This window comes from Ctenopharyngodon idella, chromosome 15, assembly GCF_019924925.1.
Source record: "Ctenopharyngodon idella isolate HZGC_01 chromosome 15, HZGC01, whole genome shotgun sequence".
Lineage (NCBI taxonomy): Eukaryota > Metazoa > Chordata > Actinopteri > Cypriniformes > Xenocyprididae > Ctenopharyngodon > Ctenopharyngodon idella.
In genome coordinates, this window is record NC_067234.1 from 28829062 (window position 1) to 28846041 (window position 16980).

Here is a 16980-nt window from a genome sequence, read left to right on the forward strand (position 1 = left end):
TTACATGGTGTAAATAGAATCTATCGCTATTTTCACCTAGTGTAAATAGCATATCGCTAAGAAAATGCTGCTATTGTCACTTAGTGATAATAGAATATATTGCTATTGTCACTTAGTGTAAATAGCCACTGCCTAAAATAAAATAGTAAAATATTAATAAAAATAAACAGATGCAATTCTAAAAATAAAGAGTATATTTATTCATCTTATTCAATGTTTTATTTCTAATTTTATTTTCTGTAGTTAACTTTGTGCATCTTAGATCACATTACTTTGGGATTTCTGAAAGCGAATTTCAATGTACATGCTGGTGAAACTGCATATATTATCTCTGACACACATAAAAGCCAATAAAAAATGCTTTTTTCCCCCTCAAAAACCTCATCACGCACGCACATGAGCGCGCACACACACACACCTGGGTGGGTTTGCGTGAAGGCCTTTTTGGTTGGTTGTCTGGGTGATTAGGAGTCCAAGCCCCCAGGCTCTGATTGGAATAGAAGTCCATAGGATACACTTCCTGCCATCCCACCTGCTGCAGTGCTACTGCTGCCTGAAACAGAGAGAGATTGTTAATTAAAGACAACTGACTGCAGCATCAAACACTGTAGCTACAAGCCAGAGGAACGGAGAGAATCTTGAGAAAACATGGCAGCGCTGCCAACAGCCGACGGGTCGATACACGCATCAGCTATGAGCGCAGTCAGATATCAAGGGAGATCTAGTCAAACACGCCGCTTCTCATCTAAGAGGGCACGTCACATGACTCTAATACCGCAAAAAATCTCCCCGATGGCTCCATGTATTACCGACGCGCAAAGATCTTCCCCACTGGCAAAATGCACCGAGCAGAGACTCTGAGTCGAGGTGAGATCCGTGCTGTTCCATGTGACCTACAAATGCAGACGAATACATTAGAAGGCCTCTGGAGGAATGCAGGACTTCCTCGTGCATGTGGCTACATTACATAAACTCCAGCAGGATCTCACCAGTCAGACTGAGCTGCTTATATGAATAATCAATGCGCCGTGTTCGTCTCCGCCCGTGGGCACGTATACCCACTTCACAAGCGAGGCACGCTGTAACGTACGGCTCTAATACCGTGGGAGAAATGACAAACGCCCCCGCCTCCGGTGAAGGACTGTCTCTCTCTGCTGACAATACTACAATACCTCACAAACAAATGCTTCTTCATAAATCTCTCTTAAATACCCTTCAAAACCTAATACTACAGTCGCTCGCTTTTATTGACTGGAAAAGTGACAGTCGAGAAGTTCATGCCTGAATGTTTTTCTGTGAAAATTGAGGCTTCTGAAATATAGTATGTATTTAATAATATAGACTCTATATAATATAGTAGCTCTACATAGAAATGACATTTTCTCTAATTTTAAAAAATAAAAATATTCTAGAAGGAGATTGCAGAACATTGTGAACTGTTTATTAAAAACTGTCAGAGCCGTGACTAAACTACCAGTCAGAAGTTTGGACCTACTCAATCTTTATGTTTTATTAATGTTTTAGAATAATAGTTAAAGCCAACAAACAAGAAAATAACACAAATGGAAGTACATAAAAAGTACAAAAGTACATAAAAAAAAATACATAGGCACTATTTCAGTTTATTTGTTTACAAAGTAAATTGATCATTTTAACTATAATTTTAATAATATGAAATTACAACTATTAATAATATTAACTATTAATATATTATTATATAGTTTACAATATGATGTTTATTATTTTATTAATATTACTGATAAAATATTATTATTACAGTTATAAAATTATAAAAATAAAAAATATTTAGTATTACTATTAAAGTATTAAAATTATAAAATTTAGTATTAATATTTTATTTTATTAATTTATTTTTTATTAATATAACATATTTAAATATAAATAAAATATTAACAAAAATATTATAAACTATATACTATTGTATTAATAGGTAAAGCCATCAAACTACAATATAAAACAAATGGAAGTAAAAGAATTATGTAGGGACCAAAAAGTCAAGAAATTGATACAAACATTATTTCACTATTTATATTTGTTCATAAAAAAAATGTAAACTTTAATAATTTTAAATAAAAATGTAATAATATTGAATGTTATTAAATAATATATTACATTAATAAAATATATCCTAATAAAATAAAATACAACAAAAAGGAAAATTAATAAAAAAAACAAGTATTATTATATTAACATATTATATGTAAGCAATAAGGTACTAGAGGCTGTGCTGTATCGTGAATAAGTCATGGCTAAAGGGCGTTGTTAGGCACAACGCAAAGCGGAGTTACCATACAATACAAGTATTAAAGCCAGAAATATGTATCAATGCAACTTTCATGAAGTAAACTTTCACTAAAAGCTTTTCTTCCACCGGAAAAAATAGTCCCTGACCGTGAACAGCAACAGAAGTTACATTATTACTCCATTAGATGGCGGCAAAGACAGTCTTTATGAGTGAGTCAGTCAGTAGCGAAGACTTTTATATTGAAAAGACGCAACTGTCAAATGCTTTGACTAGTGTTGTCAGTCACGGGAAAACCCCTTAACTGTTAAAAGGACACGATAATACATCAGACATTTAAACAGATTTTTTATTATGAACATAGGACTGACCTGAAGGAAAATGCTAAATCTGAACAAGGTAATAAACTCGCTCACTCGATCTTTGTCTCACAACACTCTTCTACATAATACAGTAAGCTTCAATTGAGAACATACAGTTTAAGTTGCTAAGAGTGGTTGCTGTGTAGTGATGCACAGAACCGTTGGGTGAAGCGGTCATAGCCGTGTTTTATCGTGAATAAAACACAGCGATTGAACAAACAGAATCAAGGACAGGAACTAACCGTTTTATAATAATCATTATCATTATTTAAAAAATAAATAAATAAACATTTAACACAAATATATGAATTTTTGTGTGAATATAGTCAATGAATGATCTACAAATGTAAAACGGTGGGAAAAAATGTATGTTTATGAGATAAAAAAGATCTAGGATGAGCATGTTACTTGCTCTGGATGTGCTGCTAACATCAGTCTTTCGTTCTCTCTTCCTCCATCCATCCTGTCCTTATTAACCCTGGCACATCCATCCCTCTTTCACTGGCTTTTCATCAGTGCTGTGCATAAGCTACCTGCTAATCCCTACACTGACATGAGAGGCAAGTGTGTCATTGACTATAAATATAACATGAGACACACTGAAAATCACTGCCTTCTCTCTCTTTCTTCATCATACTTCACTTTTACACTCCCTTAAGTCCTCTCATTTCTTTCCGACTCCACAAAAAGATCAAACACAAGCAGAGATGCATTAAGATGGCAGTGTCCGAGAAAACTTTTACTATGAACTCCATGTTTAGATATTTAAGCAAACCGGCTGGGCAGAAACGCTGTTACACTACAAAACATCAGCGTGTTATTCTAATGTATTCTCATAATGCCATATTTGCTCTACGTTTCTACGAGACCAAATGCGCTGAGCACCAGCGTGGGCCAAGCGGCAATAAAAATGGATTATGGTGACGCATAATATGAGAGCCACATATGATTATGCAGTGCTTCAATATGACTCTACAGAGCATTATCATTTTTCACTAAGAGATATGATGCCATAAAATACTCAACATAAATGATCTTCTACTGGTACAGTGGGTACATTGTGGCTATAGACCGAAATATTGGCCAGAATGATTAATAGTCTGATATTTAGTCATTTTGAGAGGTGTCGGCAGATAACCATGCCTGCTTGGCCGATTAACAGAAGTGGAAGATTCCTCTCATGGCAGAATGAAATCAACAGCATTGTCAATGCATAGTGAATTTTGAGTAAACAGTGCATAAAATAAGTTTCTGAATTGTTATACTTTATGATTGTGAACACAATGCTGTATGTACTGTATAAAAATAATAAGTCATTTTGAAATGAACTTCTTGTTTACCAGCAAGTTACTCTGACCTAATTAAAAATCCAGTAATCTTAGCATGTGAAAATTGATTGTGCTAATTCATGTTTTATATTTGGGGTCTATCCAACAACCCAAACATACTGTATAGGTAATTTAACATTTTAATTAATGTAATATTACAAATATATATTAAAATAAAACAATAAAATTATACACTACCTCACAAAAGCTGAATTTGATTGAAAAATAAAGTAAAACATATTGTGAAATATTTTTACAATTTAAAATAGCCGTTTCATTTATTCATGTCATTTATTCCTGTGATGAAGCTGAATTTTTAGCAGCCATTACTTCAGAAATCATTCAAATTTGCTAATTTGCTGCTCAAGAAATAAAGAAAAGAAATGCATTTTTTATTATCAATGTTGAAAAGTTTTTTCAGGATTATTTGATGATTAGAAAGAACAGCATTTATTTGAAATAGAAACATATATATTTTTTAACATTATTAATGTAATTACTGTCCCTTTTGATCAATACACCATTGCTGAATGAAGTATTATTTTACTTTATTTTTTATTATTCAAAATATTTTATTAATTATTATTATTAAAAATATTATTTATTTTTTCTACAGTAACTCCATATTTTTTTTTATAATTATCAAGAATTGAGGACTGTTTGTGTTTTTATATGTTGACATTCAATACATGCACTATAAGTAAACAATAAGGCAAGAGAGGCTGTGCTGTATCGTGAATAAGTCACGGCTGAAGGGTGTTGTTAGGCACGACACGAAGCAGAGTGCCTGCAATCCCTTCAGCCGTGACTTACTCACGATACAGCACTAGCCTCGAGTACCTTATTGCTTTTATAAAACGGTTACCACACAATACAAATATTAAAGCCAAAAATATGTATCAATGCAACTTTCATTAAGTAAACTTTTTCTAAAAGCCTTCCTCCGCCAGAAAAAATAGTCCCTGACCGTGAACAGCAACAGAAGTTACATTATTACGCCATTAGATGGCGGCAAAGACTGTCTTTATGAGTGTGTCAGTCAGTAGCGAAGACTTTTACATTGAAAAGACTGAATTGTTTTGAAAACGGAACAAGACGCAACTGACAAATGCTTTGACTAGCGCTGTCAGTCACGGGAAACCCCTTAACTGTTAAAAGAACAGGATAATACATCGGACATTTAAACAGATTTTTTTATTATGAACAGGACTGGAAAATGCTGAATCTGAATGCAGGTAATAAACTCGCTCACTCGATCTCTTTCTCACAATACTCTTCTACATAATAGAGTAAGCTTCAATTAACAATATCAATTGAGAACAAACAGTTTACGTTGCTAAGAGTGGTTGCTAAGGGTGTTGTGTAGTGATACACAGAACCGTTGGGTGAAGCTGTCATAGCCGTGTTTTATCGGGAATAAAACACAGCTATTGACCAATCAGAATCAAGGACAGGAACTAACCATTTTATAACACTTTTTATACAATGTGCAATATACTTTTAGAGATTTTTATGAAATTTAATGTGTATGTCTATATTTAATGGGTAAATTTTGTCTTGAGAGCTGCCACTCTAAATTTCGTTGCACTTGTACAGGTACAATGACAATAAAATATCTTACTTACTCTTACTTTATTAAATATTTTTTTAATCTTACTAACCCATACTTTTGAACAATAGTACACATTTTTAATATAACTTATAAAATAAATAAAAAAATACAATACTAAACAGTAATTATTAATACTGTTTGAAATAATATTTTAGTTTTTTTTTTAATATATTTATTACAAACAAATATAAATTTAAATTATAATATACTACATATAAGCCCCAATTTTCAGTTGTCATTACTCCAGTCTGCTAAGAAAGCCTTGTATTAAATAAATCCTTCTAATGTGCTGATTGGTATTCGAGAAACCTTTTTATAGGCAGAGTTGCAAATGGTTCATTAAGTGTGGAAACAGCCAAACATTGTCTCATTTCTTTTAAGTCACTGCGCAATTTCACATTTTAGTTTTAAAACTGATCAAACAAAAACACATTTCAGGAAACTCATCAGTACGTTCTTTTAAGAGATGAAGGCTATTTTCATGCACTACTGTCTTGGAGGGAAAAAAAAAAAAAAAAGACAGCAAACTGGATCTAACCAGGACAGAGAGTGAAGTGAATGGCCCAGATGCACAAGAACAAGACGACAAGCACACCAGAGCCTCAAGTAGAGTCTCAGCTGGCAGCTTCATTGAACAGTTCACGCTAAACAACAGCTTCTGACCTTTAGGCAGAGTTTCAAAGAAAAAGCCGCATCTGACACAGGCAAATAAGCAGAAAAGGAATAGGCTAAAGAACATAAAAATAACAGCAAGTAATTATCATGGATGGCTGAATCTAAGATAGAGATGTTGCGACTGGGTGGGTCAAATGAAAACTGGATGTGTGTCACTATATTCGGTCCATGCGTTCGTTCTTAAAGTGACAGCAGCCTAATAAACCTGCTGCTGTCTGTCGTTAATCAAGCAACAAAAGTAAAAGAGAAAATCACTCACTGCTTCTGACTGAATAACTTTAGTATCTTTATAAGAATCATCATGTTTTTTCATTTGATTATTCAATTTCTGTATTATTTCCTACTTGAAAGCTACTGTTAAATAGTTGTTAGTGGATTTCAAATGCTTTGGATACTACATAGCAAATGAGAGCAACTCTCTCTTATGTGTATCTAACTCCACTGTTACTCTCACACTTGATTGCATGTAATTTTTGTTTGTATTAGCATTATACCGCTATCATCTCTAGATATCAGTATAGATTTTGGTATCTGCCACAGAAAATCCCATATCAGTCAACCACTAGTACATTATGCTTGTAATATTCCTGATGGACTAATTGAGAAGAGTAACAGGCATCCTAATGAGGTCTATCTGCAGATAAAGCCCGCCAGATTTTCTTGTTTTGCATTTGGGAATGGGGAATAGGGATTTACCCGAGACACCTATCCCAGAAAAAACGCTTGGTGTGTGATTCTGGCTAAGTCCTGTTTTGGCATGACATGAATCAAGATGCGCACTTGCTTCTGGTGATAAGAGAGAGAAAGACATGTTTGGAGAGGCGCTGCAGCTAGTTGGCCAGTGGGAGGAGCTATTGTTCCACCCTGAGCTGGCCGACTCATCCCGCCGGTCTCTGAGGAGTAGAGATGGTGGGTAAACAAACCCTGTTCCTTCACATAGCACAAAGGTGTATGCAGAGATGTTTGTTTGCAAATGCAAACACATACACACGTTGTACACACAAATGCATTAAGAGCCTTTATGTCCCAAAGGCACTCAGAAATGCCCAGAAACACGCATAACAAACATGACTGGCAGCATGTCGACTGACGGGGCGGAGGTGAACACCTGCAGTGGATGTGTAGGTGTGCCTGATGTTAAAGGGATAGTTTACCCAAAAATGAAAATCCTGTCATCATTTACTCACCCTCAAGTTGTTCCAAACCTGTATACATTTCTTTGTTCTGCTGTACACAAAAGGAAGATATTTGGAAGAATGATTGTAACCAAGCAGATCTCGCCCCCCATTGACTACCATAGTAGGAAAAAAATACTATGATAGTCAATGGGGGCCGAGATCTGCTTGGTTACAAACATTCTTGCAAATATGTTCCTTGGTGTACAGCAGAACAAAGAAATTTATTCAGGTTTGGAACAACTTGAGGGGGAGTAAATGATGACAAGATTTTCATTTTTTGGTTAACTATCCCAGGAGATCGGGTTTTTTATGGTCAGTATGGTCTTTTTGCCTTTGCTTTCATAGTAAAGTACAGTAGTAGAGAACTGTGCTGTGTGCATGCATGTAAGTCTCGAGTACCTCATATGGAGACAGCAGGGGTTTAGAAAAAGCTGTTCCCCAGTCGATGGAGAGGCGAGGACAAGCAATCTGCACCCACCTATTTACATAGAGAGAGAGAGAGAGAGAGAGAGAGAGAGAGAGAGAGAGAGAGAGAGAGAGAGAGAGAGAGAGAGAGAGAGAGAGAGGGGTAGTTAAAATAGTCAAAATTAAAATGTTTGTAAACCATTTTACTTGAGTTATGTGATTATTTCAGAGTGTGAACAATAGGAACTGACTGGATCGCTAAAATTTGTCTCGGCTGGTTGAGCAAATACAGACACAGTGGGTGTGATATAAACAATGAAATATAAAGTGTCCATGGGGAAGTTTGTGATAACCAAGCGTGCCACACGAGTCCTGAAAAGTGAAGCCAAAGCATCTTGATTGCCCCCAGGTGGCTGGAAGCAGTATAGGTCATAAACCCCACCCTCTCCATGAAATGTAATGGGACGCAAGACAAACTAAACAATCAAATTACACGTCAAATATTCAGTCCAAAGACTGTTTCTGTCCTTTTAGGAAGTTTTTATCACGCTGGTGTCAGTTTAAGTGTTCATTCTTTAAATAAGTTTGGTTTTAGTTAGTTATTTGCTGCTATAAAAACGGGGGTGAGACGTCATGATGGACAGCTGAGATTGACAGCTTCTCTGAGTGAAGTAGTCACTGTGACTTTTTTCTGGACCTTCGCGAGGAGATTCGGAGCTTTAACTTTAATATCTACGTTTCCATAACTGTTTATTTCACACCGACATAATGAGTGGTTCTGAGCGTGGGCGGGAACTTGATATCGCGGCTCCACTTCACGTTCACTACTGCGCAGACTCGGGCTCCAAGTTCACTATGTGCAGACTTGAGACTCAAGATGTCAGCACCATATTGGCACACTGGCGGCTTCACTTACTACAATGGAAGAGAGTGAAGGTGCGTTGTCCATCTTTTTTTACAGTCTATGGTGATAAATGAAAGAGGGTGTGGTCTCCTCACTGTGATTACAAGGTGTTTAAAATGACATCAGACGAATAAAATTAATTTAGGAGAGATGAAAAGATAAGTGTAAATAAATAAATACTGTTATACGGTAGTGGGCACTATTATGCATCATCTGAAAAAATTACTGAATCTCCTATCAAAACACAGGCGAAGAAGCAGCAGAAACAAGCGATAGCATTATGTAAGCAGATGCATATGTAAAATAACACGATCATCAACATTAAACAGCATATAAATCAAAACTGTCTAACGTTACAGAATTAAATGTCGACCCAGGATGAGCTATAGGACTGTAAAGCTTTGGGGGTGTTGATGGACTCGATCTACTCCATGTTTTGATCATCCTTGTGAATCTGATCCTGACGTAGTCTTCGACAAAAAACATTTTTTCAGCTTTTTGCTCAAAATGTTGCTTTTTTTTTAAATGAAACTTTGCCACATTCAAATGTTGATTTAAAAAAAAAAAAAAAAAAAGATTCTTTCTTTTGATATATTGCATGTTCAGATATTCAAACAACAAAATATTCTGGAGGCCATGAAACTTTTGTGAAAATGATCAAAAATGCTAGAGCTGGCTGGCAACCTTTTTCCAAAAACGCTGGCAGGGTAAGAGTTATTTAAAAATATGCAAAATAAACTAGTTTATCATAGATAATGTAGTCATCACTGTGTCCCATCGATAACACATAAATAATGAAATATTTCAAAATGAAATCAAATGTGTTAGTTTAGTATTATTTTATAGTATTTTTGAATTAGCATTATTTTTATATTTTCAGTTTTCATTTGAGTAATTGTGGTTTTGTCATTTTTTAAATATTTCTACATAGCCTTCATTTATTTGTATTACAGTTTTAGTATACCTATTTCAGTTAGTAGTTAGAAAATATAAAAAAATATTTCTAAGTTTTTTATTTTATTTCAGCTTTACTTTAATCACTTTATTTATTTTTTTTTAACATTAACCAAACTGCCTCATACTATTTAAGATACAAGTGAAGGAAAAGTGAGAAACACACACACACACACACACACTTGGGGAAGCAGAGCACAGCTCAGCTCGCAGGGAGAATGTGAATATGAACTGCATTGATGTGCAGTGCTGATGCTCTCTCCTGTAAATATGAGAGTAAATCTGCACTGCCCTAAAGCTTCCCTGCAAAGCATTATTATTTAGACAAGCATGGAGTCAAATAAAATAAAGAAAGAGTGGGGAGAGGAGGAGGAAAAAGGAAAGCGGATTGAGGTGAGAAAGAGGCAGCGATAAGAAAGGTAAGGTGAGCAAAAACAACTGCACTGCAATGCCCTAGTCTCCACGGAGCTACCCTACATAGCAGCCAGACTAGGCGGCAAAGAGAGAATAAGAAAGAGAGAGAGAGAGAGGGAGAAGGAGGGACAGAAAAGAATAACAGTGGCATTAGAGGTGAGGGAGGGCTCAGAGAGTCATATGAAGAACAGTATGAGTGATCGTTGGCAGACAAAGCGAGAGTGTCTAGAGAAACTGCATTTGTCTTTAGAATGTGTGTTATGAATACAGAAGCACTGGAGCTGGAATTGTGGGTATTCGGATGCCTAATGTAAGAGAAAACTCACTGGACTTGCACACCTGCAGTTAAACTCCACACTTGGGAAACTGACAAGACAATATATATGTATTATAAGCAGGCTTTAACAAAAGGATGCACTCTTGCATTCAAAAATAGAAAGAGATATATATATATATATATATATATATATGCGCACACACAAATGGCAGGACTGACTGTAGCTTCACTTTTAACACTTATAACTGGGTTAAGAATGTTTTGGTGAGTAATAGATCCATTATGGTGTTGCTGGTTTGAATCCTTGTCAGTAAATCCACAGATGTTTGCAAATGCCGCTGGTTCTCATGACCCCTCTAATCTCAGCCTTGAGCGTGACTCTTAATCCTTAGTTGCTCCAGGGGTTGCATCATGGTATGCCTGTTGCTAAATGAGCCAAACCCCCCAAAGTTAAATGAACGAATGACAGTACATTATTGAAACCCTTTCCTTGGATAAAGACTCATAAAATCCCTGATTAAGCGAAAGGCGCAAGTTTGTTTTATTTGGACACAGACTTGTGTAACAGCTGCCTTACTTGACTACTGTGTGTGGGAATTTGGTTCTTTTGATCGGTATAAAGTCTGCCCCATATTGTGGCTCACTTTGGCCAAAAACCACCTACAGGAAGAAGCTGTTTGATGGGCATGTACAAGACCAACCACAGTTTTTTGATGTGATTTGGCAGTTGACACAGTTGCAAGCATAACAAGGCCATCTTACACTAGACACTAGTCTTAACTACTCCATGCATTTGTGTAGAAAAACACAAAGGGGTCAAAGTTTGGCTGATTAGCATGACCTTGTTAACTCCTGCTGGTAGATGCTGTAATTACACCATCAAAAAAAAAGAATTTTTTACATTGACAGCAAATCAAAAACAAGCTATGGATTCTGACACAATTTACGTCGTAGTTCTTTATAATAACTGGACAGGTAAAGTTGGCCAAGATCTTTTCTGAAAGTTGATGACAGACAGATGGGTCTGAGTGGTTGCTAAGTGGGTCCCTATGCTATATGGGCTCATAATTTTTTTTTTTTTTTAAATGAATTTGCATATTATATATATATGGATGGATGGAAATTTGTTCTGGGTGGTTGCTAGGTAGATGAATGGATGATGGATGGATGGATGGATGGGGTGTTGTGCTAGGGCAATTTTTTAGGGCAATTTATATATATATATATATATATATATATATAGACACACACACACACAAACCCGATTCCAAAAGAGTTGGGACACTGTACAAATTGTGAATAAAAAAGGAATGCAATGATGTGGAAGTTTCAAATTTCAATATTTTATTCAGAATACAACATAGATGACATATCAAATGTTTAAACTGAGAAAATGTATCATTTTAAGGGAAAAATAATGTTGGCATCAACATCTCAAAAAAGTTGGGACAAGGCCATGTTTACCACTGTGTGGCATCCCCTCTTCTTTTTATAACAGTCTGCAAACGTCTGTGGACTGAGGAGACAAGTTGCTCAAGTTTAGGAATAGGAATGTTGTCCCATTCTTGTCTAATACAGGCTTCTAGTTGCTCAACTGTCTTAGGTCTTCTTTGTCGCATCTTCCTCTTTATGATGCGCCAAATGTTTTCTATGGGTGAAAGATCTGGACTGCAGGCTGGCCATTTCAGTACCCGGATTCTTCTTCTACGCAGCCATGATGTTGTAATTGATGCAGTATGTGGTCTGGCATTGTCATGTTGGAAAATGCAAGGTCTTCCCTGAAAGAGACGACGTCTGGATGGGAGCATATGTTGTTCTAGAACTTGGATATACCTTTCAGCATTGATGGTGCCTTTCCAGATGTGTAAGCTGCCCATGCCACACGCACTCATGCAACCCCATACCATCAGAGATGCAGGCTTCTGAACTGAGCGCTGATAACAACTTGGGTTGTCCTTGTCCTCTTTAGTCCGGATGACATGGCGTCCCAGTTTTCCAAAAAGAACTTCAAATTTTGATTCGCCTGACCACAGAACAGTTTTCCACTTTGCCACAGTCCATTTTAAACGAGCCTTGGCCCAGAGAAAACGCCTGCGCTTCTGGATCATGTTTAGATATGGCTTCTTTTTTGACCTATAGAGTTTTAGCCGGCAACGGCGAATGGCACGGTGGATTGTGTTCACCAACAATGTTTTCTGGAAGCATTCCTGAGCCCATGTTGCGATTTCCATTACAGTAGCATTCCTGTTTGTGATGCAGTGCTGTCTAAGGGCCCGAAGATCACGGGTATCCAGTATGGTTTTCCGGCCTTGACCCTTACGCACAGAGATTGTTCCAGATTCTCTGAATCTTTGGATGATGTTATGCACTGTAGATGATAACTTCAAACTCTTTGCAATATTTCTCTGAGAAACTCCTTTCTGATATTGCTCCACTATTTTTCGCCGCAGCATTGGGGGAATTGGTGATCCTCTGCCCATCTTGACTTCTGAGAGACACTGCCACTCTGAGAGGCTCTTTTTATACCCAATCATGTTGCCAATTAACCTAATAAGTTGCAAATTGGTCCTCCAGCTGTTCCTTATATGTACATTTAACTTTTCCGGCCTCTTATTGCTACCTGTCCCAACTTTTTTGGAATGTGTAGCTCTCATGAAATTCAAAATGAGCCAATATTTGGCATGACATTTCAAAATGTCTCACTTTCAACATTTGATATGTTATCTATATTCTATTGTGAATAAAATATAAGTTTATGAGATTTGTAAATTATTGCATTCTTTTTTTATTCACAATTTGTACAGTGTCCCAACTTTTTTGGAATCGGGTTTGTATCTATATCTATATCAACAGCTTCCTCCAGGTAATATAGACCTTCTTGGGTAACACTGTGTGGTAACATCCAGTCAGGGGGTTGTGTCTAGTTTTACAGAAATATCAAGCAAAGATCATACAAAACACAAAGCAGCAGAAAGCAAAGAAAGAGAGCTGAAGGCAACAGGAGTCTTCCTTAGAAGTCTAGTTCAAGACAGACAGAGAAAGAGAGAGAGAAATAAGGAATGGGTGGTAAATGCAAATATCAACTTAGTATCTGCATCAGAATCGGATTTCAAATATGCAGGAGGGTTGAGGCTGCATCGGGAACCTCAGCACGCCACCAAATTCAATTTGCAGGCTTTTCAGAGCCAGCATCTGTCCCCTCGCCTGAGACAGCCCTCGCTGCAGGGAGCCATACGGGCAGAGACACACTCCTCCGTCTGGCCGCATCAAGCCCATTCTCGCAATCCACTTCTGCTCCGTGGATGAGAGGAGAGGTCAAAGACATGTAATGATGCCTGTTTTGCTTCCTCTGAAATGGCCCTATCAGCATGTGAAGGCAGACCTGATGAGGGCACGCTCCTGCTGATCCCCCTAACCATCGCCTGAAGGTGGGGGGGTGAGACTTCACATCAAAGAGTCTAATTGAAGGAGGAAGAAGAACGGGAGGTCTGCGATGACTGCAGGGGGGTTTTCCTCATGCTGGTGGGAGAAGCAGCCCCAATAGGCTCTCCTCGCTCAGAGTGGAAATAATGGATTTTAATTAGCCACTCGACCTGCAGCATACAATAGCACAATTAACCTTTCCGATCCACAGGGAAATAGGCACCGGTGCCTCCAAACATCACTTAGAGCCGACAGAGATGTGTAATTACATTAGGCTTACAATAAAGGGCCCCTATATATGCCGGTGAGCGCTGCAAAGAAACTTTTTCGGAAGTTTTCCAAAAGACAGCCATCTGGCTTTGCGAGCAAGTAGACACAGGTTAGCTAATAGCCTTTAACCTTGTAAAGCCTGATATATGAAATAATAATTTAAAATGGAACAGTTTATTGAACTTTTAGACGAAATGATAAAGTTTTTTGCTCAACAAATGTGTTTTTGTTGAGTATTATATTTGATACATCAGGCTTCTATGGTCCATATAGTATAATATAGTGAGAATCTGGAGCTCACAAAAAACAAAAACAATTTTATTCAGGGGCCCAAACTGAGAAAAAATATGCAATTTGGTGCAGATGCTGATAATTAGCCATTACAAGCTTGTAATGCAAATCAATGAGATCTTTATAACACTATAGCAGACTACACACATAAAATACACATATCAGTTGTCACTCTAAATCTCCCAATAAAATGTCTCAGTAAGATACAATATGATATTCAAATACTTTCTAAATACTTAGTTTTATGATCAAAGATCTGTAGTTTTTATTGTGGGGGGAAACATATAATGAAATGCAATATAATGATTGAGAGATGCAATAAACATTCCTCAAAAGTCTGTTGTATCATATTGATACATTTTAACATGATTTTTCTAAAAATAATGTATGGATAATCAAATAAACCTAAACTGATTCAGTCCAGAAAATGTTCATCATAAAATATTACTAACAATATAAACATATTCTCACTTTTACTTTATAAAAATCAATTTCACAGAAAAAAAGTACCCAATTTTATAATTTACATAAAAAGGCCCTTGCTAAAAAGTGTAAACTATCAATCCAACGACCATAGAAATTCTAAATCAATTATGATTCAGTAGGTATAGGGTTAAACTTTCAATCAGTCGGTGTTAACTACTAAATCTTGTCCTAACTAGGCATGATAAAGTATGATAAATCAAATCTCTTCTATTGTAATCAAAGGTTTTTGCCCTAATCCTCAACTGCTAACAGCAACAACGTCAATTAGCATGGAAATAGTGTAAAAGCTAATCAGTTCTGGTGTACTGTGCACAATACTACTCCCTTGGACCCTAAAAAGTAGCTGTTTGTAAAATCTGAACCTGTCACACTACAACATTATTACTGTATTTAGCTAATCAAAATGCTTTTCTTGTTAGCATTTTGCTAAGCTATCAGGCTACTTTGTCAGCTCGCTAACTAAATGTCAAACAAAGTTTACAAATGTTTAGATTGAACATTTATAGCTTCAGTTACATAATGTGATATGTAATATAGTATAATTTTGATGTGGCATCATGTCTGTGCGTGTGTGGAAACAAGATTCTTTAGTGTGGGCTGGTTCGCTCACAGTTTCTGAGTTTAGCTCAAATCCATGCTCATCGATAGTGTATATACACTGTTTTGCACCAATGGTAAGATCAAAAAATTAATGCAGGTATCATTGACCTGTCTGGAGTGACCTCCCTGGATGTATCTCTGCCCAGAGGTTGTCTGCTCTCAAACAAAATGATGGGTGCAAGATGCTGATCTAAATTATAAGGGTAGAGTGGAAGAGTTCAGAGCAACAGGTCATTCTCCCAACACTTCTTTCTGGCAATTCTATTGAGCTACACTTTCAGGCATTTTCATGGCCCCCATCATTTACGATACCATTCAAAAATTTGGGGTCAGTAATTTTTCAATGTTGTTTTTGAAAAATATTAACACAAGGTTGCAGTAAAGTAATGAAAAAAATGTCAGTAAAGGCATTCAGAATGCTACAAAATATTTTCATTTCAAATAAACTTTATATTCATCAAAGAATCCTAAAAATATTTAAAAAAATGAATAAGTTTTCAACATTGAAAATAAGAGATGTTTCTTGAGCATCAAATCAGTGTATCAGAATGATTTCTGCAGGATCATGTGACACTGAAGACTGGAGTAATGATGCTGAAGCCACTTATTCCAGTGTTGTTATTTAAGGAGACAGTTTGCCTCGTACATTTATTTAACAGCAAGCCAAAAAGAGGAAGGTATGCATATGCATTTTATACACTTACATTATGTTCTTGCTCCTATTATGCAATAAATGCATTTTCTTAAATGAGCTGGGTTTTCTAACGTATTTCAACTGCTCAGGTGATTGCAATGGTATGACCAAGTTTAGTGGCGGCCGAATGACACTTTAAAATCAGTCAGAGCTATAGAAATGTATATTCATATTTACAAGTAAATATGAAAATACATATTCATGAAGATACATTAAACTTCTTGATAGCACACAAATATTTCTACCCGTTGTTGCTCGTGTGATTGTCAGCCTCTGCTATCCACTATAGACTGAAGCCACGCCAAGCTGTTCCTTTCAGCTAATAAAAGAAAAATGCTGCAATTTTCTGGCTTTTTTTTTTTTTTTTTTTGGTTGGGGCATTCTACAACCCTTCTTCAAACTTCTCAACACACAGCCCACTTCAGATTGTTTTTAATCAAAGCACAAATCGTATTTATAAAAAAAAAAAAAAAAAAAAAAAAAAATCTGATTGGGTGGCCAATACAGATGCCTTGAGCCGGCCCTGAATAAATGTAGCCTTGGTGAGTTTAAGAGACTTCTCTGAAAAACATTTTAAAAAACTTACTGACCCCAAACTTTTGAATGGTAGTGTATGTTTTGTAACTAGGGGTATAACGGTACATAAAAATGACAGTTTGGTATGTTTCATCAACACTCAAATAATAATAAAAAATGTATGTACTGTAAACATGTAAATTACATATAAGGCAGCTTTTGCATTAACTTCTGTTTCTCCAATTCATTGCTGAAATATAATCATTTACACAGTGGCTGTCATAACTTGTTTTCATGACAGATTTATTTAGGCCTTACATTAACTAAC

General features: G+C 36.4%; 1 protein-coding gene across 1 annotated transcript in view; it reads right to left on the reverse strand.

Moving 5' to 3' along the window:
- The window catches only part of dph1 (diphthamide biosynthesis 1), a 111435-nt gene that overhangs the window by 13480 nt on the left and 80975 nt on the right, over window positions 1-16980 (reverse strand). Inside the window, exons 10-11 of the mRNA XM_051862635.1 lie at window positions 7818-7896; window positions 419-553 (exon numbers count right to left, since the gene is read on the reverse strand). Coding sequence (XP_051718595.1) covers window positions 419-553; window positions 7818-7896 — 214 coding nt within the window. The remainder of the gene's footprint in view (window positions 1-418; window positions 554-7817; window positions 7897-16980) is intronic.